General features: G+C 42.1%; 1 protein-coding gene across 4 annotated transcripts in view; it reads left to right on the forward strand.

The window, feature by feature from the left end:
- Nucleotides 1-19164, forward strand: part of LOC106963978 (myocardin) — a 22715-nt gene extending 3551 nt beyond the window's left edge. Inside the window, exons 1-16 of one of the 4 annotated variants that reach the window (XM_015059186.1) lie at nucleotides 646-955; nucleotides 1864-2013; nucleotides 6285-6338; nucleotides 7812-7867; nucleotides 8319-8385; nucleotides 9152-9277; nucleotides 9392-9582; nucleotides 10688-10828; nucleotides 11365-11530; nucleotides 11617-11785; nucleotides 12478-12622; nucleotides 12703-13302; nucleotides 13386-13484; nucleotides 14222-14344; nucleotides 14425-14479; nucleotides 14562-19164. In XM_015059186.1, the coding sequence (XP_014914672.1) occupies nucleotides 1959-2013; nucleotides 6285-6338; nucleotides 7812-7867; nucleotides 8319-8385; nucleotides 9152-9277; nucleotides 9392-9582; nucleotides 10688-10828; nucleotides 11365-11530; nucleotides 11617-11785; nucleotides 12478-12622; nucleotides 12703-13302; nucleotides 13386-13484; nucleotides 14222-14344; nucleotides 14425-14479; nucleotides 14562-14977 (2463 nt within the window). In that variant the 5' untranslated portion in view covers nucleotides 646-955; nucleotides 1864-1958 and the 3' untranslated portion in view covers nucleotides 14978-19164. Of the gene's footprint in view, nucleotides 1-645; nucleotides 956-1001; nucleotides 1712-1863; nucleotides 2014-6284; nucleotides 6339-7811; nucleotides 7868-8318; nucleotides 8386-9151; nucleotides 9278-9391; nucleotides 9583-10687; nucleotides 10829-11364; nucleotides 11531-11616; nucleotides 11786-12477; nucleotides 12623-12702; nucleotides 13303-13385; nucleotides 13485-14221; nucleotides 14345-14424; nucleotides 14480-14561 lie in introns of those variants that run through there. The other 3 variants (XM_015059185.1, XM_015059187.1, XM_015059188.1) reach the window with 3 other exon arrangements.
- Nucleotides 19165-21575: the final 2411 nt, after the last annotated feature.

A 21575-nucleotide genomic window follows, 5' to 3' on the forward strand; every position in this document is an offset into this window, starting at 1 on the left:
CGGGCTCCGCTACCCCCCCTTCCCCCCCCCCCCCCCCGCCCCTCTGACAGCCTATAGTTACACATGTAAAAGCGTGAGCGGGCACATGCAGGCAGACCCTCCCCTCTTTGTCCCCCCAGGTGAACTTGAACACTGAGGTGAAACTCAGGTGATTTCGCTTGACGGCCGGTGCATATAGACGCTGTAAAGCGTGCAGACTTACTGACCTGTGACTTTCCATGGTGCCACACACACACACACACAAATTTACACACACTACTAAATCACTTTACCGGGTGACCCAAAGGTATCTTGACAGGAGCATATGAGCCTGCAGTCCTGCTGCAGCACATAATTTGATGCGAGTCCAAAACACTCCAGGGCTTCTCCTGTTGCTGTGTAATAAACTGTCTTCTTATCCTGGTTTCACTTTTCTAACCATCACATTATGTGCCAGTTCAGCTCCTCGCTTTAAAGAACTGCACTAATTTTTATCTGTGGTTCCGCTCCTGTCAGAGTCAAGTACAAACATGAGAGCAGCTCGCCCGTCTGAGCCTCTGTCAAGCAGCCAGCAGGTGTCAGGGGAGGGTGACTGGCTTTGAGGGAGGAGGGCGAGGATGGGAGACGAGGTCATAAAGTGGGGGTGTGGGTGGGGGGTGAGGCTTGACAGTCCCTCACAGTTGGCACCGAGGATCTGGGATGCTTCAGGGGCGGACGGGGCAGAGGGAGAGAAGTTTTGAGAGTGAGGGGACGGAGAAACCGCAGAGCCTTCTCCTCCTTGCTTCTGCACCTTCAGAACAAAGAGTCAAGAAGTGTGGAAACAGGAGGGAAAAAAGACATGAAAAGAACATGAAAGACAGAAAGTGTCATTAACCGCACTACGAAGTTCTCTCTCTTCCCTCCGTCTCGCACCTCTCTCAATTTAATCTTAAATCCACTCCAATTTCCCCCGAGAGACTCAATTCTCCCTTTGCCTGTAAGTATTCTCTTTCATTCTCTTGCTTTTATTCTCTTAGCGTTCGCAGCTCCTTCTTGTCCCTCGGTGCCCTGCAGTGAAGCCTCGCCTCTGCCAGACACGAAATCTCAATCAGCTCCTTGTTGCTGGATGGCGGTAACGAGCGAGTGGCCTCGTTTTGGACCCTTTTGTGTCGTAAATAAGCAAAGTCGGTGTGTGTTCATGGAAGCGGGGACTAGGAGGAGCTGAATTAGCATGCATCGCCTCAGCCGTTCCTCAGCATGTGTGTGTGTTTGTACACTCAGGCGGACTTCCTCTGGGTGTTCTGCTGCCGGCTATTTCGGATCAATATTGTTAATAGGTTGTGTGTGCGCGCGCTGATGTGGCTTATGCAGATTTCCAGCTCTCTCTGTTTGAGTCAGCCCTTCCTCCTTCAGCTCACAAGCTGCTGTCACTGTGTAGCTATGTGGCGGCGCGCTGTAGGTGTTGTGACTTCATGTTTGTCCGTCACAATCAGGCTCCTCGGGGCCCTGATGTCTCAGGATCCGCGGGGCTTTCTGTCTCCGTCACTCATCCGAGCTTGGCTCCCCTCTTCTTCTTCCTCTTCCTCCTCCTGGCTCCTCGCTCTGCCTCTTGTCTGTTTAATTCTGTGTGTCGTTAGCTGTGTCTCTGGCTGTGGGTGGGCCTCTGTGACACTCGGTGTGATTATGACAGGCTGTCTGCAGGGAGGCCTGCTGCTTCCAGAGCTGCTCGCCATAGAGTTCAGTCAGCCTGCAGGTCTAAGACGTCTCCATTTCCTTCTCAGTCTATCACTGCTGTGCCTGTGTGTGTGTGTGCCTCTCTATCAATATATTATCTCTATCAGTAGATTTATAAGCATCTGTCTCTCCACCTCCCGTCCCTCCTTGGCTCTGATGTCTCCCAATCAGCGAGAGACAGAAGGACAGAAGCCCATTCCACCTGGTCGGGCGACGCAAGGAACTTCCTCTTTCTCCTGGCTCCACTTCCTTTGCTCCGCTCCGCCATGACTCTCCTGGCCTCCGAGAGGTCGCTTCTCATCAGGAACAAGTTCCGGTCAGGTGAGAACCAACCGGACGTTAAACATGCCAGTTAAAACAGTAGAACTGCTTTGCAACAATAGACGCTTCGCATTTCAGATACAATTTTCACTACGGTCAGAAATATGCGAATGTCTGTCATTGTATGTTAGCAAGAGTTGAACACAGCAATTTAAGAACGTCAGTGAGACAAAAACAAGGCAGAACATAATAGTGAAGTAGAAGGGGAAGGTTTTCTACATGTTTTATAAACAAAAAGAGAGTTGTGTGCATCTGTATTTAGCATCTTACACTCTGGTGCCCTGTAATAAAATCCTGTTTAACCAATTATCTGTGTAGACATTTAACCCAGAATTACGTTATAAAGCAGTTTCTGAAAGTTTGAAAATTGCAGAGCTCAGTTCAAACCACCAAACAAAACAATAAATCTTATTATGGCACAAATGAAAACTTATCGAGACATGGCTCTCCCTCTAAACTGCAAAGTCGGACAAGAAGAACATCTGTCAGAGAAGCAGCCAATAAAGAGTAAATGACTGGTGATAGAAAGTCAGACGAAGTTTGGTTTGAAGCTTATAAACAAGAGGAAGAAAGTGGCTGCTTGAAGGTAATTTTCAACCTGTAAAGCTGTGTGTGGTGGAAAACTAACTCCAGCCATTACCCTGAAACTTTACGCTTGCAATGAAACACGGTTGTGGCAGCACCATGCTGTTTTGATGCTTCTTTTCAGGAGATACCAGGAAGCTGGTCAGAGCTGATGGGGAAAATTCACGAAGCTAAATAAGACAGTCATGAAGGGAAACCTGTTTACAGGCTGCAAATGATCTGAAACTGGACCTTCCAGCAGGACAAAACCTGCAGCCAGAGCTGAAGATTCGGAGCATATTTACCTGCTGGAACGGCTCAGTTAAAGTCCAGACATGAATCCAGTTAAAAATCAATTGTAATACTTGTAATAAGTGAACAATAACTAAAATGAAAAAACAGTAAATGTTGAGTGAATGAAGATTCCTCCAAAGCATTGGCCAAGTCATGTAGAAATCTGCATAAAATTTGACAATATGGGTATATTTTAGGTGTAAAATTAATTCACATTTTTTGCAAGAAAACAGATTCAGAGTGGATGAATTATGAACCAAACTGCACAGATTTCAATACAACAGTATGGTCTTTTTTTCTGTCTCTCTAGATTCTAGAAGTTTCTCTATGAAATAGGCCATTAATTCATGTATTCTCAAGGTTTCATTTTGTGTTGAAATATCAGAATATCACAGTATTTACAGAAAGATATAAAACAAAACAAAAAAATTAAACATAATCAAATTGATTTGATTAAAAAGAGTTGAGTGACACGTGGGGCTTGTTCAGTATCCAGTCCGTGTTATGCGTTTGTGGCCAGTGATGTATAAAACGACTTGAAATCTTGGCGTTAACAGGATAAAATGTGGTTCTTTTCAGAACTGAGCGCTGAAACCGGAGCGACACCATTTCGCCGCACTGCTGAATTTGCTGTTGACTTCTTCTGTGCACTTGTGCAGCAGAATTGGTTGGACAGGGAGGAACAGATCAAACACTTGTCATCTTCTCACATTGGAGGAAGATTTCAAATCAGGATTTTCAAGTGACAGGTCTCTCCCTTGGGCCGACTTTACTCGGCCGCTGTGATGTGTGTGTAGTGTGTGTGTAGCCTTGCGGTGAGAGGCGGTTTATTCAATTCCCGTGTCAACAGATTAGAGCATCTGCAACGTGACACACTTGGTCTCTGCTGTGGCTCAATCTGAGTTGTAGGCGCAGATTTTCAGTGCATCAGCGCATTTTCTGTTGAGTTGAAAGTTGTAACTTGGATACAGCTGAATATTTTTGTTTATTGAGAAACAAATCAACAAAAGCGGAGACTGTATTCAATAAAGCTAAATTGGGTCCAGATTGAATCGAATTCATTCTGATCCATTCAAATCATTTAGACAGAATTACAATCAGAATCCTGTCAGATTCAGTGGATCTTTTTTTTTTTTTGCCAGTTGCTAAAGCTGTCTGTCTAAGGAAGCGTAGCTGACTGCATCAAGTCACTGACCTTAAAGCAAACCTGAGGATGAGGATGTCCATCCTCAGGTTGGGAAGAAACTTCCAGCTAAACCAGACCCAGAATTTGCTCTCTGCTGCGACCGGCTGAAGGTTGAGAGTCAGAAACAAAATAACTAAAGCAAAAACAAAGAGAACACAGATGATACCAGGTGGCGCTTAAAAACAACACTGTCTTGCATCGCTGCTCAAACATATCTGAATCAAATGAATGATTACTGAACAGGTCTTTACGAAGGAGATAATTAAGATAGTGTTACAGTAAAAATGGCTCCAAATGATGCAGAACATCTTAGTGTTTCAGACCCTTGCTTTAAATCAAGTATTGGCCATTTTCAAAAGCACAACTTCACAAAATTCACAAGATTATTGAGTTGGCAGCGGCTCCCTGTGGACGCATCCACAAAGCGTCAACAACACCCATTTCCTTGGAGGGTTCTCAAACTTCGCTGGAAGTACAACAGGTGGCATTCTGGCTGACTTTAGTTGTGAGGAGATTTTGGTACCATTTCAAGACGAATAGAAACAAACCGTGATAAAGAGCTACTAAACGTTAGCAAGCCAAATTATGTTATTTCTCTGACATTTCTTAAAAGAGGAGTGCAGAGAAAATCTGGTGAGCTTCTACAAACGTAAGGAGAAGACGGAGACCTTAGACAAGTCCTGGTGGATGCATACGCTATGATTTGCTTACCTCAGCAGTTTTAAATTTGACCTGCGGTGGATTTGCTGTTTGTTTGTAGTGGCGCTACAAGCTAAGTAGCACTGTATTGTTCAGCAGTTTCTGCTTTCAAAGTGTAGCAATATGTTCCCTAAAGAAGGATGCCGTATTACATATGTAAGGCAGTCTTATTGAATTTGAAGGTCAGGGTAGGGTTAGTTTTGAGAGTTTGAGAGCCACTGCCATAATGTGCACCCACGGGATTCAGGTGGTGTAAAACCCAACACAAAACATGGAAGATAAGAGTGTTAAAAAAATGTTTCACACTGATGTCATGAATAAAAAATAAAAGCCTTGGGTGAATTTGGCTGCTACGCACAAATTTAGTCATTTTGTAAAAATATTCTGGAGGGCTTGGACAAAAAGTCAGTTTGGATTTCTAAACTGGGTCAGTGAACTCAACTCTACACTAACACTGAACCTGATACTGTAAATAATAATAAATACTAACAATAACACCTAAAAAAGGCGCTTTTGCGGGACATCCTTTTAGGATTCAACAGCCACTCTGCCACAAACAACCTTTCCATCACTGCATATTTTAATGCTACATTTCCTACAACTTGTAGCGGCTGCTGAATTCCCAGGCAGCTGTCGCGAATGGCTGCAAAATAGAAAGGCGAGAAAATGACAGTCCCCTAGGTGTTCAAACAGCTGCTGGAAAACAGGATTCTTTAGGCAGCTGCTCTGCTCCAAATCTCGTCTGTACATACATGAGCTGCTTCCAGTAAACGTCTCCGAAGGAAGCGTCGTGACTGGGCGTTTGGGAATATTGTAGTCTGTTTGGGCTGTGATCTTTTTTTATTAGTAGGCCTTCATCACAAATGCTCATTTTCGAGTTTTACTGGGAGGCAAATTTAGTTTTTGAGGACTTTGAAGAAGCACAATTCCTCTGTTTGATCCTGACCTTCACCAATATTTAGTTTTGAGAGGATTAGAAGTGAAGTCAAAGGTTTGCATGGCATCTACAGTGCAAACGACAAATGAATAATTGAAACTGAGCCGACAAACTTGTTTCAGACAACAATTTAATTACAGATTCCTGCGCTTTCGTACTTAGAGACAGGAAATCAGGAAGACTGCGGCCAGCAGCACAAATGAGCATGACGTGAGCAGGACGGGATGTATGAGAGGCTCGTGAAGAGAGCGGGACAGCTGAAGGGGGGATGGGACCAACAGAAATAGATTTACAGAGGGATAAATAGAAACCTCAGCCCCCTCCCCACCTGCTTTCTCAGGTCTCAGTACACACCAAAGTGTACCAGAGGCCCAGCTGCACCCTGCACTTCACCTGTGTGTTTTATGTGATAAGCATTAAAGAATATATACTCCATCTACAGGCTAAATGATTCACAAGCATGCATTATTGAGCTGTTCGTAAAGTGCCCTGGATTGATTACTTTCTGCTTTTCTTTGGCTGAATTTCTGTTCCCAGATCTGTCTTTCTCTCAGCACAGCTCATCATCATCTTTTTTTTTTTTTGTTTCAGTCCTGCAGCTGAGGATTCAGAACCGAAGGCTGAGTGAAATCAATGCAGACCCAGGTTAGCTTGTGTTATTAACCTTTGATTGAGTGCTCTGCTCTGGCAGCAAGCTGCATGTGTTGTTATCCGCGGCAGAGCCACCGCTTTTAAGTCACAGACGATGCATATCTCATTTACTTTTTCATATTAACCTTTTGTGAAAATGGCAAAACCTTTAAAAACATGATGTTTTAATCCACCAGCGTGATGCAATAAATGGCAATAATGGCAGAGGAAATATTGTTATAGCATTTATTTTACTGTTCATCTTTCTCTGCAGCAGTAGAATCCCAAATTGAGAAATTTAGACTCACTAATGAGGCTCTCGGGGCCTGTGAAAGAGAAGCAGGCCCACAGCACCCAACCCTAACCCTCCACACATTTACACCTTGAGGGTAGAGCAAAATCGCTTCTTTTTTTCTGCCGTGACTCTCAAATCATAGACAGTGTCCACTGGATGTTATGGAGATTTTATCTAATTTTCACACTGCAAATACACGTCTTACAAAGTACTTTTGTCTGGTTTCAATTGCAAATTAACTTTCAAGTAACTTTTCAGCAAAATAAAGGAGCTTGTTTAAGTCAGTAACTCCTTAATGTTGAAAAAGTTCAGATTATTTCACTTACATCATGGAAAAATGTCTTGTAAGTGAAATAATCTCCCAGTGAAACTAGTACTTTTTAAAATCAATATGAAGAAATTAAACTGCACTGATCTGTGTTGTACGGCTCAGTGAGCTCCAAGTTTCCACTCTGAGCTGCAGTTCTCTATAAGTGAACTTTAGACATTGTTACTTTTTACACTTTCCTGTTTATTCTGTGTGATTGGGAGCTAAACCTCATCTAGTCTTGCTTGTAACGACTCCAGTTCATTTAAACTTTTAAATTATTGCTGTAACTGAGAAGTTTAGGTATTTTCTTGTGGTGATTTGTTGACCAGTAAGTATGTGGTAGTTTTCCTTCCACTTTATAAACAGTTTTGAGTGTGAGATTGCACTTCTGCAGCAAAATATGAATATATTTCAGAATAAATGATGTAAGTCAAAATAAAACCCTGAGGACTGAATGGTTTTGTTGATGCCCGACGGATTGAAATCAACTTAAAAGTTTGCAAAACTGTCGGCAACCAGATTTGAAAGAAATTGTACAAGTCTAAGAATTAATCCTCACGTTTGTTGGTTCATACGTACAGATTTATTAAAGTCAAGTGTAAATGCAGAATGCTCCTAACACACTGTCAGTTGTCTCTATTAGAAAGACATAGAGGAGTCAATATCTGAATGTGTTTAGAAATGTTGAAATAGAAAAAAATGACTATAGTCTTCTGATCAGACCGGCTTCACTTCTACGGTTCTTCATGCTGTAACTTGCAGAAATGAGTGTAAAATCTGGAGGTTTTCAGTGTATATTATTTCCATTTCTTTTGTTTTTATAAAATTATAATTAAGAATATATATTTTTTTACATTCTGTTATTCATATGTTTTGTCTGCAGGGTTGAAATCTGCCTCCACTCATCAGAAAACAGAGAAGAAACGGAGTGAAGCTCATGTAAGCTGTACAATATAATATAACAAGTCATGTATTTCAAGCCATACAAACCTCTGAAGTTGACTGCATGTGGGAGAATATAATAAACACATTAGCATAGCACCCAAAAAAATACTTTCTTCAAATTTCACAAAACTGTAACTTTAGCAAATCAACGCAGTAATTTGAAACATCTCTTGATCTTTCATAATTGATGCATTAGGCTACACCCCCCCAAAAAAGATTGCTTTTTTATAAATAGGCTTAGAGGATATTTATATATTTAGGGCAACTACTAAAGATCCATTTATTTAGAGAAGAGACAACAGGTTTGTTTGATAAAAAGAATAAATTTGGAGCAAATTGAGAGTCTTTGCAGCTCCGTGTCATGCCAGTCATACCACGAATATAGAAAGCAGTGTAATAAAGCTGGACTCATTTGAATAAACTGACCTGACGTTTTCTGACGCAGCGTCAAACTGAGGATGGCGCCACTCAGAAGTTGCCCCCTGGTGGTCTGAGCGCTGAAACTGCACAAGGTGATGCCAAGCCGACGGTGAAGCTGCTGTCTGCTTCTTGCTTTACTCTCTCCGCCTTCAGCTTTGTGCACAATAACAGATTTGCCCTCTTGGCACTCCGTCTCTGTCTGCGTTACATCTGCTGTACAGTAGCTGAGGAGATGTGTGTCTGCGCGCGCACGCGCGCGCGTGTGTGTGTGTGTGCTTCACTATCTGTGAAACTAAGATGTGACCTTGCTGCATAGTGTAACGCTGCTTTAAAAGAAGCCGACACATCAGTGACTGACAGCACATGATAAACGCGTCAATCTGACAATCGGAGTCATCATTTCTTCTCTCTCTAATCTCTCCCTCTTCTAAACTCTCATCTTCTTCATTTCCATACCCCCTAACCCTGCCTTTGATTTAAAAGAGCTATTATTATAGTATCAGGCATTTCAAAAAGATGTAATTTCTTTAAAAGCTCTTTTTTCTGACATTTAAAAAACAAAAAAAACAAAAAAACGGTGAGAGTGACTGTGTGTGCACACATCCAAGGCGACACATTTCCCTGCAGGAAAAAGTGTTTACTATTTCCTGATGCCTCTGCTGGTTTGGACTGGGACTCACTGCCTGTGGCGAAGCTGTTCTGCACACTCACATCACATATGTTCTCTAGTCCTGTTGCTTCCCTTTCTCCAATCTTCTCTCTCTCTCTCTCTCTCTCTCTCCGTCTGTACTGATCTCCCATCTGTCCTGTTCTCTCCTTTTAATCTGCAACATTCCTCCTTCTGTCTTCCGCCCATAGAGAGGACTGTATGTGGGGCCCTGAGGCAGAGGAAGGCTCGCCCTTCACAGACCCTCACTGAGAGGATCCAGCAACCTCCAGCAGCCGCAGAGCAACAGCTTGAGCACACGTTGCCCCTGGAGAATGGTAAATAAATACTCGGCAACACACATACCGACACGTTTGGAAAAAAAAATTCTTCCCAGAATCCTGTTCGCTTGCTGTTTTGATCGTGCATCCCTGGACCGGTGGTTTCCTCAGGTTCTGCCTCGTTCCCTGCTGATGTCTTCGAAGAGGACATCTCTTCCTCCATCTCGTCTTTAAACACGGAGCAGCATGCCGCTCTCCAAGCGGCATCCATTTCCTCCCTGCCGGGCCTCCCAGTTGACCAACCACTAAGTGACTGCTCAGCTGTGGGTCTGACCCTTAATGACAGTCCCAGTCATGCACAGGTATTGAAGACAGCAGAAAGCCATTAACACTACTGTCTGGTGAACAACCCTGTCAGAAACCTGCATATCTGCATTGTTTTTTTTACCGTGTGGCTGCATGAAACTTTAAATAAATACTTTAGCTCCATCTTTCTCTGCATCTGATACTGAACATTTGTAATTATATCGCAGGTTATTCCAGACTGACACAGTCCTGGGAGAAAAATCTTGTCGCATTGTAGCTATGAGATGCCACATATAAATAAGACTCGCTGCAATAAAATGTATGCAAGTGCTACATAAACGTCACATCAGTTACCCAGTATGAACATCACTTGAATGTTAGTTGTTTTTTGGGGTTTTTCTTTAATCATACGTTAAATCAAACCATCTTGGGATGAAAGTTCAATGATCTATGCACATGCTATCATCACCCCCTTGTGGTTAAAGTAAATAAATCTTTACCTGGCACCTTTCGAGGTAAAAATCTCAAAATACATGAACAGAGAAACAAACACAACAAAATAAAAGCCGTTTTACATTGATAAATGAATATTTGGTATTAGCCGAATTAATCAAAATATAGGTTGGGTTGCAGTCAGTTGGAGCCATTTCAAGTATTAAGTTTGCAAAGACAGCTAACATTTTAGAGTTGAGAGTGTTTGCATGGGGTTGCATCGGGTTAACCCTCAAAGCCCCTAAATCTACATTCACAGTGGTTTAACTTTCCCAGTTATCCAAACTGTGCTTCTGTATTTCTGAAACCTAAACAAACATCAATAGCTTTAACAAAATTTCTGTATAAACTCAGACTGTCGGTTATGATAATCCAGCATAAATCATTGAGGCCCCGCCCACCTGGAAATGTATAATTCCTAACAATCTTAGTTAAGACTAATTATTTGCATCCCTCAAATACAGATGAGTTATAATTTGAGTGTGTGCCACACTGTACATTTTGCTAATGTATTAGAAACACATTACCAAAAACACATAACATTTGAAATACAATAAAGGTGATTAATTTCTAAAATGGGTAAAGTTTGCATTTTGTTTTTCTTCTTGCTTTACAAACAGAAAAAAATGTCATTTTCTGAAATGCACTTTGTTTCTTTTATGCTTTCAGTCCGGTCTGACATTGCTTCCGCCAACCGCGGGCGTCAGACAACCTCTGAGCGTGACGCTGGGTGAATCAAACTCCTTGGCACCAACTGGAAGACCAAACGGGATGTTCCTGACCGCTCAGACGACACCCCTGCTGCCAAAGGTATCACCCAGTCTCTGGACAACATCATTTCAGTTTGGTTTTTGTTGGTTCTGTCAACGTTTTTGTATTTTTTATTTATTTATTTATTTTTAATTAATCTGGAAGATACAGTTATGGCAAAACACAAATAAATATATCTAAAAGTCATCTAATTTGTTCATGCATGTTTTGTGGTGGAGTTCACAGAAAAGCTCTGTGGCGGTCCTTAAGCTAACAGGACGGCCAATCCTGTGCTTTTTTCCTGTTCTAAGCTGCCCTGCAGTCATTACTGTCAATTTGTACTTTAGGGGGGAGTCGGCGCTTCCCATGTAGGTTAACATATTCACACATAAACCCCGGTGGTGTAGGTCAGAGGCGGCACACGGTGTCATCAGGACATTTGTGATGACACATAAAGAATGTAACCTTAGCAAGGGCCAAACATGTCGAGTATTTTACAGCGAGCTGACACTTCCAATGAAACTCTGCATGTGGAAAGTATTTGTATGTAACATGGTTACTGTTTAGAGAGATGTTGGCAATGTGTGTGTTTACAGACAGCTCGGCCTCCCAGCCCGATCTGCCCCTCGTCTTTGCCCCCTTCCCTAAACTTCAATCACCTTACCCGCCCCCGGAAACCGCGGGACATCAAACCCAAGATGAAGAAACTCAAGTATCATCAGTACATTCCTCCAGACCAGAAGGGAGCGTCTGGGACTGGAGGTGCTCAACTTAAGCTCTGCTTTTCTCCATTTATTGCAGAAATATTCCTTCGTTTTGCTAACATGTTTCACTCCCATGTTTTCCAGCGGGAGGAGCTAAGCAGAGCAGCCCTGCCCCAGCGCAGCCGCTAGACCCCGCCTACTCCCATCTGCTGAAACAACAGCAGGTCTTCCTCCAGCTTCAAATCCTGCAGAGTCAACAGCAGCAGCACCAGCAGCGACTACAGCCGCCGCAGGAGGTTGCAGTTGTACCGAGGTATGCAAACAATACCGATGAGCTGTCTGGTCAATTCACCATTGCACCTAATCAAAAAAACGTTTTGGTACCTGCACTTTGCTTTCAGTCCAGCTTCATTAATGTTGTATTTCACAGAAGTTACATCAGCAAATGTGCAACAGTTAGCTTTGTCAAATGAAGACAGAGTGTTTCTATACGAAAAACTAATTTTTTAAAGCAGAGTTTGTACATTTTGATGCTGTTATTCTGTTTGAACAAGTTCAGACATGGACAAGGTAGCAAGAAAGCAGAAAAAAATGCTCTTTTGTAGTTTTTTGTGTTTATATTGTGGGCTCTCTCATTAAGTATCATTAAAACAAAAAAAAAAAAAAAAAAGAAGTTGGAAAATCAAGGATGATAGATTTAAAGTGAATATAAATATTTCTAAGAACACATTTTATTCTTTTGAAATTCAAATTTTAACCAAAAAAAAAAAAATTGGGATAACAGAAAAAACATTTTGGAAAGTGCAACATTTTTCCCCACTTGTTCAGATCTGGATCTGGGTTTGTTTGGAGCAAAGACTCCAAACAAACCCTGCATAAAACTACCTAAATGAAACGGGTATGAATCGTCATAGATCAGGTGAATTGACCAACACCCAGCAGTGAAGGTATCTGATTATTGATCCAGACATTTTACCTGAGTCGATCGCTCTGTCACTCCTCCAGTGGAGATCACAATGATCTGGTGAAGTCTTGTGGAGCCTCACCGCTCAGCCTCCAACCTGTTCCTGCCACAACAAACCAAACTCAGACGGACGCAAATCCTACTTCCAAACCAGAGCCTCTTCCTGCAAATCTTGTTGATCTAACGGTAAAATGTACACATATTCTCCCACTAATCATTATTGATGACTAGAAGAAGCTGGTGACGCTCGCTGACCGTTCCCCCAGGTGTCGGAGTTGAGGCAGCAGCTGCGTAAACGTGGCCTCCCTGTCTCTGGAACCAAGCCGGCCTTGTTGCAGCGCCTTCGTCCCTTCCAGCTTCAGCACGCCTGCCCCGCCCCGGCTCCTCTTAGCAAGCTGGGCACCAGCATGGAGCCCCTCATTCCCTGTGCCCCGCTGCTGCCCTGTCAGAGCCCTGGCTCCAGCCCCGGCTTCAGGCTGAGCTCGCCCGGCAGCAGCCCGAACCAACAGCTGTACATTCAAGACGGGGGGATTCCTAATGGGACTCTCAGTGACGGTCCCAACAGAGACCCAAACGGGACTCTGAACGCCGTCCCAAAAGCGTTCGCAGACGCTGCGTCAGTCAGTTTGGCAGGTGAACAGTGTGGTCTCGGCAGCACTGTGTTCTTGGATCCCGCCAGCACTGCGTCAGGAACTCCGAGTCCCAGTTTGCCCATGTCGTCCTCCTCGCCCCTACAGTGTGGGACTCCCTGGAGAACCGACAGAGAACAGCAGCAGGAGCATCTAGAGCTGAGCGTGAAGCTGGAGAAGCGGGAGAGGAAGAGGAGCCGGCATACTGAGTATGGCGTACTGCAAGCGGGTACTGAGGTGAGTGTTTTGCCACAGAAGATTTGGGAAGCTTGTGATATATTAGTGGCAGTGCTGCATAAATGTGACTTCTCCCCAACCAGTCTGGGGAGGGATCCCTTCATCCGTTCCTGCAACAGGATCCGGGATGCCTAAAAAGGAAGGCAGAACTAAATGCGCAAACAGAGGTGTTGTTTGCTCAGGTAATATGCTCAAGTCATACAGACATCGAGTATGTTTTACAAAATATTCCCATTTTAGCACTTTACAACCACAAACCTAAACAAACCAACAGCAAGTGTTGGTCTATTAATGTGAAGTGGAAGCAAAGTAATACATGGTGTTTGAATTTTGACAGAATCTGGAAATAGGTTAATTAATAGGAGAATATTGAGCAGTAAATTAGCCAAGAGGCTCATGGTAACTCTGGAGGAGCTGCTGAGATCGACAGGTCAGGTGTAAGAATTTTTCAACAGGACAAATGTAATCAGACACTCCACAAATCTGGTAGGATCCTAGAAAAAAAGGCTCAAGGCTCCCAGTTGATACTATACCTCATGCCACACACCTGATGCTTTGGTAGACGGTTCAATCGGGAACCAAAACTGCAACATTTGTTACACTTTCAGCTGTTGTGGTTAGCTTTAATGCTGCGCTGTGTCAAACTCTAGGCTGGTGCACCCTAATAGGTGCAGGATAGCAGTTCTCAAAGATTTGACTTGTCACATTATCCCCCAGTAAAATACATTAAAGTTTGTTGAGTTCAAGAGGAATGAATACTTTGGCAAAGTGCTGTTAACATTAAAAGCAATTACTCCAGGCTGCACTCTGAATCACTGTGCCTTAAAACATTTATCACTTTCCTCATGTGAATGAGCACTCATCCTCACCTGTCAACTGATTTAAACTGTCTTGTCCAATCATGTGATTTTGCCGCTAGCCGTGTGATGTGATTGGCCATGACTTCGAGCTGCCACTGCAGATTACAGCAAGTCCAGCTCAGACCTCACCTGGCGTTCGCAGCTTGGAGGAAGAGCTGCAGGAGGCGATTCAGAAAGCCCAGGTTGGTCTGAGGAAAAAAGGGAGTCACTGAGAGATCTTTGAGCTCAGGACTGAAGCATCTTTTCTTTCTCTCTGCAACAGATGGACCCTCGACAGTCTATTGATGATATTCTAGATGAGCCACTTATTTGTGATGGTGAGTCTCGAATAGGGAACTGGAAATGCACGTTTAATGTCGTCGTATCTGTCTAATCCTTTCGACTGTACCCTGCTTCCAGGCTCTCTTGAGGCCTCTGATCATAAATCTGCTGCACACTCACTTCCTGACCGCTCCCCTGCCCCTCAAGCTGAGCAGCCCCAGCCTTTTCAGCAGCAAGATGACAACTTCCTGCCGTCCCCTCTTTGTTCCTCTCTCTTGCTGGAGCTCCCTCCGTCTCCTGCTGTAATAAACCCAAGCCAGGTCGTCCCTGCGCCTCCGCCTCTCCCAATCTGCACCTCCCCTTCGCCTTCGACTAGAAGGTCTCGGAAACGGCGGGCTCCTGCACAGTTTGACGCTGCCGACTGGCTCGAAACCCTCACGTCAGGCCTCCACCCTCTCACCCCGCCAAAACCTCCTTTTGTCGAATCCGATTTTAGTCTGGATTCGGATCTGAATGTGAATCGAGTGCTTGATCTTTTGATAGAGCAGTGGTGAAGATGTAAAAGATGGTGTGCAAACACGGCGCCGCGAAAAAGTATTCATATCCCGCGAACATTTCGACATGTTGTGACGTTTCAACCAAAAGTCTCGATTGTAATTTATTGGGATTTTGATGGAGCAACACAAAGTGGTGCATGATCATAACATGGAAGGAGTTTTCAAAACACTTTACTTTAAAAATCTAAAAAGATTCAGCCCTTCTTAGTGAGAGGACCAATTTTCAGTGCAAGACAGCTGCAAGGCATCTAGAGGTATGTCTCATTTTGTCTATTCTTAAACTCCTTCAGACTGAAATAATGTTATTTGTGAGCTTTAACTTTCAACACCATGTAGATTTTAAATTGAATTTAGGTTTAGATCTTAACCAGGCCTTCCTAACATATGAACATGTTTCATCTAAACCATTACACGGTTGCTGGGGCGGTATTTTTAGAGTTGTCGAAAGGTCAACCTCTGAAATCTGAAAACTATGCTCCCGTCGTTCAGCCTGATGGTTTACATCCGGGGTGTCCAAGCTGTGGCCTGGGGGCTACTTGTGGCCCTTGAAATTATTTTGTTTGACCCCTGACCACAAGTCAAGAATTGATGACCCAATACATTTGGAAATGCTCTGTTTTTCTTTTAGCAAGCCATAAAAACAGCCTTTTTATGTACTGGCTCTTATGCAGATATACAGATTTTATAAAAATGCTGTTTATTGTTGAGCAGGTAAAACGACAGCTGCAAAAAATGCAACAAAATAATTTTGCATTTTTGCTTTAATTTATATTGTGGTTAAAGGTTTAAATTTTCCAGGTTTGGCTTCGAAGGCAAGCAGTTTGGACCCGAGTGGCTCACCGTGTCTTTAAGTTGTCATGCCATCCGCTTCTCATGAAGATGGTCGCTCACTAATACCCTTTAACAAACCTCTAAAGTCTCGACAGAGCAGTTCGTATCTAAGCTGAGATTAAAATGCACAAAGGTGAACTCTGTTTGCCTATAATGTGAATTCTGAATGCAAATGATTACACTGGATTTTTTTTTTTGCGAGTATAGGACTGAATACATTTGTGCGTCACATGTTTGAGATTATTTTTTACAAAAAAATTTTTTCTCAAGATTATGCCTCAAAATCTCAAGGGATGTGAAATACTTTTTGCGAGGCGCTTCGTGTTTGCATTTCCTTTGTATGATAAACTGTGGATAGTTTTCTTACTGTAATGAATTGCACAAAGTGTGTTCGTTGTACGTTCCACGACTGACCTGCAGAACCGAGTCACCGGCTCCACGCAACGTCGAGAGCCGACTTTACTGCAGCAGTCTAGTCACACGCCTCTCCGACAGGACAATGAGAACAAACACAGAGATGCAGTCGTGCACCCCATGAACACTGAGACGCAGCAGAGGGGTGTTCAAAAGCACTTTGGCTCAAGCAGCAAAAGAAAACCTGTCGGCGTATTATGTTGAACACGGTTGCTGGCTGTGCTGGGAGACAAGTCGGTTTTTGACTTTTCTCCAGAACCCGTTGTCGGATTGGGTTGAGTGCGGCGGCACCCCGGTGTTCACTCAGTCTTTGAGTCACAGCCATTCATAAAGCCCATTCAGAGTATGTGAAAGCCAGGCAGAGCTCACAGCTTGCGTGTGTCTCCAGACCTTAACCTTGATGCCAGATGCACAGTCGGCATGCGGAGGGAGAAACCTGGCAGAACAAGAAGTGTGCGTTTGCCTTGCGAATGTACTTGTATGTCTCTGTAAGGCATGTATGCTTTTACTGCTCTTCTTAATGTGGTACTCTGCACATAAGTCTGCCTATGTTTGCATAAATGTACAAACTCTCCGTGTTTACTTACAAGTAATGCAAAATTAATTGCTTACTTACCGTTAAAAGGTCCTTGAAATGAAGCAGGACGCAGAAAACCTCGGTGTCCTCACTTCCTTCATCGTCACTGGTGTTTTTACACCACAAACTCCAGTCAGCAGGAAAAAAATAAAAAAAACACATTACCTTCCTGAAGTCATGACTCCACAGGAGAGCAATCAGGCAACCACCACTGGGAAAAAAAAAAAGTTTTTACACAAATGCACCAATCAGCTGAGTAAGAGTTTCTTCATTGTGTAGCAAAAACAGGTGGTCATTTTGTTCCCTAATTAACCTTCGGTGGCCTCTGCCTCCTGTTGAGTGCTCACCCCATGGCAGTTTAATCCAATTTTAGCACAAGTTATCACCAAACACCAGGGCGACACCTGTTCAGTTACTGCAAATTAATTCCTTACAACCGTTGTCACGCGTTAATGAAATGACTGCTGTATGTCCTAATACGCAAAACACAAAGTGCATTATTAGGCGTACAATTTGGATTGTTTGCCTACACCATCAGCGACCAGCCAATCACATGACAGAAACTTTATGTTTTAAGTCGTTTCGTTGGCATGAAGTTACAACCAAACATCAGGCTGGGAAAGAAAGGATCTAAGTGACTTTTATGGTTGGTTGTGCAAGGCTGACATTTTGCAATAGTTCAGAAGCTACTGGGATTTTCATCTTTTGGATTTGCAGAAATCAATCCAAAGATCTTGCGGGCACAAAATACCTTGTTGATGTTAGAGGAGAATTGGAAAAAATTATCACTTCTTAGAACCAATGTGTCCAAAATACTATCTCTGAATGCAGCCAAAGCTCATATCCAGTGCCACTCCTGTCAGCTGAGAACAGTGGACTGAGGGTGCAATTCACACAGACTTACCATGTTTGGACAGCAACAGATTGGAAAATTGTTATCACAGCTGTGAAATTCAGATGTTTGAGTCAGAATTTGATGTAAAGCATGGATACGTTTTTCAGAATTTGATGTAAAGCATGGATACGTTTTTCCTCTTATCCCTGATTCAGGCTTCTTATCGAGGACAAGAAGCCGGAATGGCTTCTTACTACATAGTGATACACTATGTAGTATCACTACATAGATATGTAGTATTACATCACTACATTGGTAGTGATGTAATACTGTGAGGGACATCTGGCACATTTTGGACCCCTTTCTATCAACTAAGCATGATCTAAAAAAAAAAACCACAGGCTGCCTCAGAACCGTCGCTGACAGTGTCCACTTCTTTACAATGACAAGGTGGTTGTTTTCTGATGGCTCCATGTCACCAATCTCAAATCTTCCTGTCGTTTCTTGAATGATTTTATTGCACTCCAGTGGCCTCCACAGTCATCAGATCTCTAATAAGAGGAGCACCTGTTGGACGTGGTGAAATAGGAGATTCACATCATGAATGTGCAACTAAAAAATCTGCAGCAACATCACGTCAATATGGACCAAAACCTCTGAGGAAAATTTCCATCACCTTGTTACCTTGAAGCCAGAATTGAGGGAGATCTGAAACTAAAAATAGATTAAGGAACAAATTAAAAGTTTTGTGTTCCAGCGTGTTTTCCTGCTGATTTCATAATCCACGCAGTCTACTGACTGAGGAGTTTCACTTGTCATTTGTTTGCGTATAAACATTCAGGTACTGATGTAGATTTTTTTCCAACCTTGCTGAACAAAACTTAATAAATGAACCAAAATCTGACGAAGGTCAGGAAGCATTAACCTTTCTGTGCTTCACTAATGTAATCCAGATAAAGGATTTAATCTACAGAACATTATACTTTGATTTTAATTGGCTGCATGTCCCATCTGTCATGTAGGAAGGTTTGGACTGAATCCTTTTAATCATTTGGCCACCCTCTCTGTGGGATCACTTTATATTCTGCTGGGCTCCTTCTCCTTAAGGAAAATGCCGTCTGCATTGCGATCTCCAGAAAGCAGACTTCTTAAAATCCACCTTCCCGTGAATGTTCAGATCATGATGTTCCCATGCAGAGTTTCTGCCTCTTTGTCTCTCTTTCTCATAAATAACGGACAGTGAATCAAAATAAGATTATCTGTACATCGGCAAACCTTCAGCACGGAGCTACAGCTTTATGATGAAGTAGCTCTAGTGCAGCTTTCACTATGGAGACGACACGGGGAAAAAATGCAGTTAAATGTGGATGGATGGCTATGATAATCATAGCGATCAATAAATGTTGCCTGCTGCAAGAAAAAAAAAACAGAAAAATTGATAGGCGGGAGAGTAAGATGCTACCTCCTGTGACTTCCACTGCTTTAAGGGCTGATGCTCCTGTTTTTATTGTTTCTTATTTCATTTCCAAAAAAAAAAAAGTAAAAAAACTAGGGCAGAGTTTGCTGTAAAACCTCGGTGAAAGTGCAACCGGTTGAATATTTCTATTTTACAATGATGGAAATTTTTGACTGGGTACGTTGGAGTGCTTTAGATAAATGGAATCCGGTTTGCCAGTTGCTGCTACAATTGACTTATTGTGAAAAGACAAAATACTGTATGTTCGCTTTTATTTATGATGTAACTTATTAATGGAAAAACACAATTTTTGTGCAAAATGTATTTAAAAGAAAAGGGAAAAATTAAAGTCTTAATAGATTTTCTTTCTGTTTCTGCTTTTTTGTACTTCTTCGTGTGATCAAGCAACGAGTGAGAACAGAACTAATGATCACTTTTTTCATTTGTCCCGTTTTATGTTTCATCAAATATGGATGATCACAAAGTGAATTAAATATTCATTTGTACCAGTGTGGTTCTTAAACTTTCTTAAAGCCTCAGTAACGTAGGCAAAAGCTCGATAGTTAATCTTTGTAATGACACAGTTGATTAATCTGAAGGCGCAACTTCTTTGGCTCCACTGAGGAACAGAAATGCAAAATTTCTGGTATAATCATATTTATTCTGTGAAAGGCCTCTCTCTCTGCAAAAATTATATTTTTCAAAAGAAAGGTTATTTATAGTCCTGTTGATTCTGAGCTGAGAAATAAACCTTTAATGTGATTAAAAATTTATTAGACCTGTTGAAGCGTTTCTGGCACAGCTGGTGCAGCTTTATGGTGCATTATAAATAACTTATGCTAGCTCAGTTAAATGTTCCTACAATTAGGATAGAGACGTTTAAAGAGGGTTTACAGACTCATTTGTTATCTGAGGCGGGCCAATCCGACAGCGATTGCGTCATCATGGTGATTCTTAAAAGTAAAAACCACTCGATGTAGCGTGTGCGCTGCACACGAAGCTAAACACGGGACAGGATTTAGTTTTGGATTTTGAACTGTGGTAGAAAACGCTTAGGTTTGATGTAAGTGAAAAAGCTGTTCAAACCAACCAGGCACTATGTGAAAAAGTAATCGCCTCCTACACTTTGCAACAAGTTATCCCAACCTTTGTGGCAACAACCGCCATCAGAAATTTGCGAGCGAGTCTTTTGCATCTTGGAGGAATTGCTTTGATTTAGCTACACTGGGGTTTTCAAGCTCATGAGACATCTCAAATTGATTTTTTTTTTACTATTCAGAGGCAAACGTGTTGGTGTGCTTTGCATCATTGCAAAATATGATAAAATTATTCTTTGATGTTCTCCTTTAGTGTTTTGGTTTTAGAGAGCAGGATTCTTCAAGTCATCCAGGTTCTGATGCTCCAACATCCCTCACCATCACCCTGCCACCACCATGTTTGATACAATATTTTTTTATCTGAAGTGCTTTGTAAGTTTTATGTTCGTTACGATGAGATTCACTGCTGTCTTCTCCGTCTTAAAGATCACTAAGACGTTTTTTGGCGAATGTGAGAAGGATCTTTTCCATTTTTGCCCACTCTATTTTTTGAACTGTGGAATCATGAAAGGTGATCTTGACTCGGGTAAGGCCAGCTTGCAATGCTTTGGGTTATTTTGTAATAAAACCTGGATAAGTCATCAATGCACCGGCACTTCTGGTTGCTTTTTCAGATCTTTAAGTCTACTTCAGGATTTATTTAAGTCGTCGAGTGTTACTAGGGAAAGTAAACCAAAAAATATGATTGATTATAGGTATCTTAAAAATTTTTTATAATTTACTCAGTCTATCTTTGATAACATTTATTTGACTACCTTAAGCATTTAAGTGTGAGAATAAGAACAGAAAAGAGGGTGAATTATTTTCCATAACACTGTTATTTTCAGTGAACAAATATTTGTGAAACAGTCCATGAAAAATTTATGTATTTCCTGTACAAACAGTCTTTTGTGTTGCGGCTTATGAGTAAATAATTTAGAGATGCTCCAACTTACAATAGACCTTTGGCGGGTTTGCTGGACGGGAAATCAAAGAGTTTGTGATGTTTCAGTGGGCCACACATGTTCCCAATAAACCTAAAAAAACATCTCAAGTTTTCAAAGATCTACTTAACAATCAAGATGTTCATATTGTTGTGCTTTTCTCGATTTACTAAGAATGAAAATCACAGCAATTAGCATTATCATTAGCGTGCTAACAGCCCAGAGCATAATTTTAAATGTTTATAAAACAAAATGGATCGGGGTAATTTTTTATTTTTTTTTTACCACAAGAGAGCAGAACATAAACGGCAATAAGATCCAACAAATCGCACGATTACATATGAAATGACAGACAGCCTGATTTTATGTCTTTGGCTGAATACATGCTGCAGGCAGGGATTTGTTCCTCATAAACTCTTACATTATCCTGCTGAGGATGAGAAGTTAACAGTTGAGATGTTT

The sequence above is a fragment of the Poecilia latipinna genome, unplaced genomic scaffold (genome assembly GCF_001443285.1).
Source record: "Poecilia latipinna isolate Pla-1442-1.1 unplaced genomic scaffold, P_latipinna-1.0 Scaffold1608, whole genome shotgun sequence".
Lineage (NCBI taxonomy): Eukaryota > Metazoa > Chordata > Actinopteri > Cyprinodontiformes > Poeciliidae > Poecilia > Poecilia latipinna.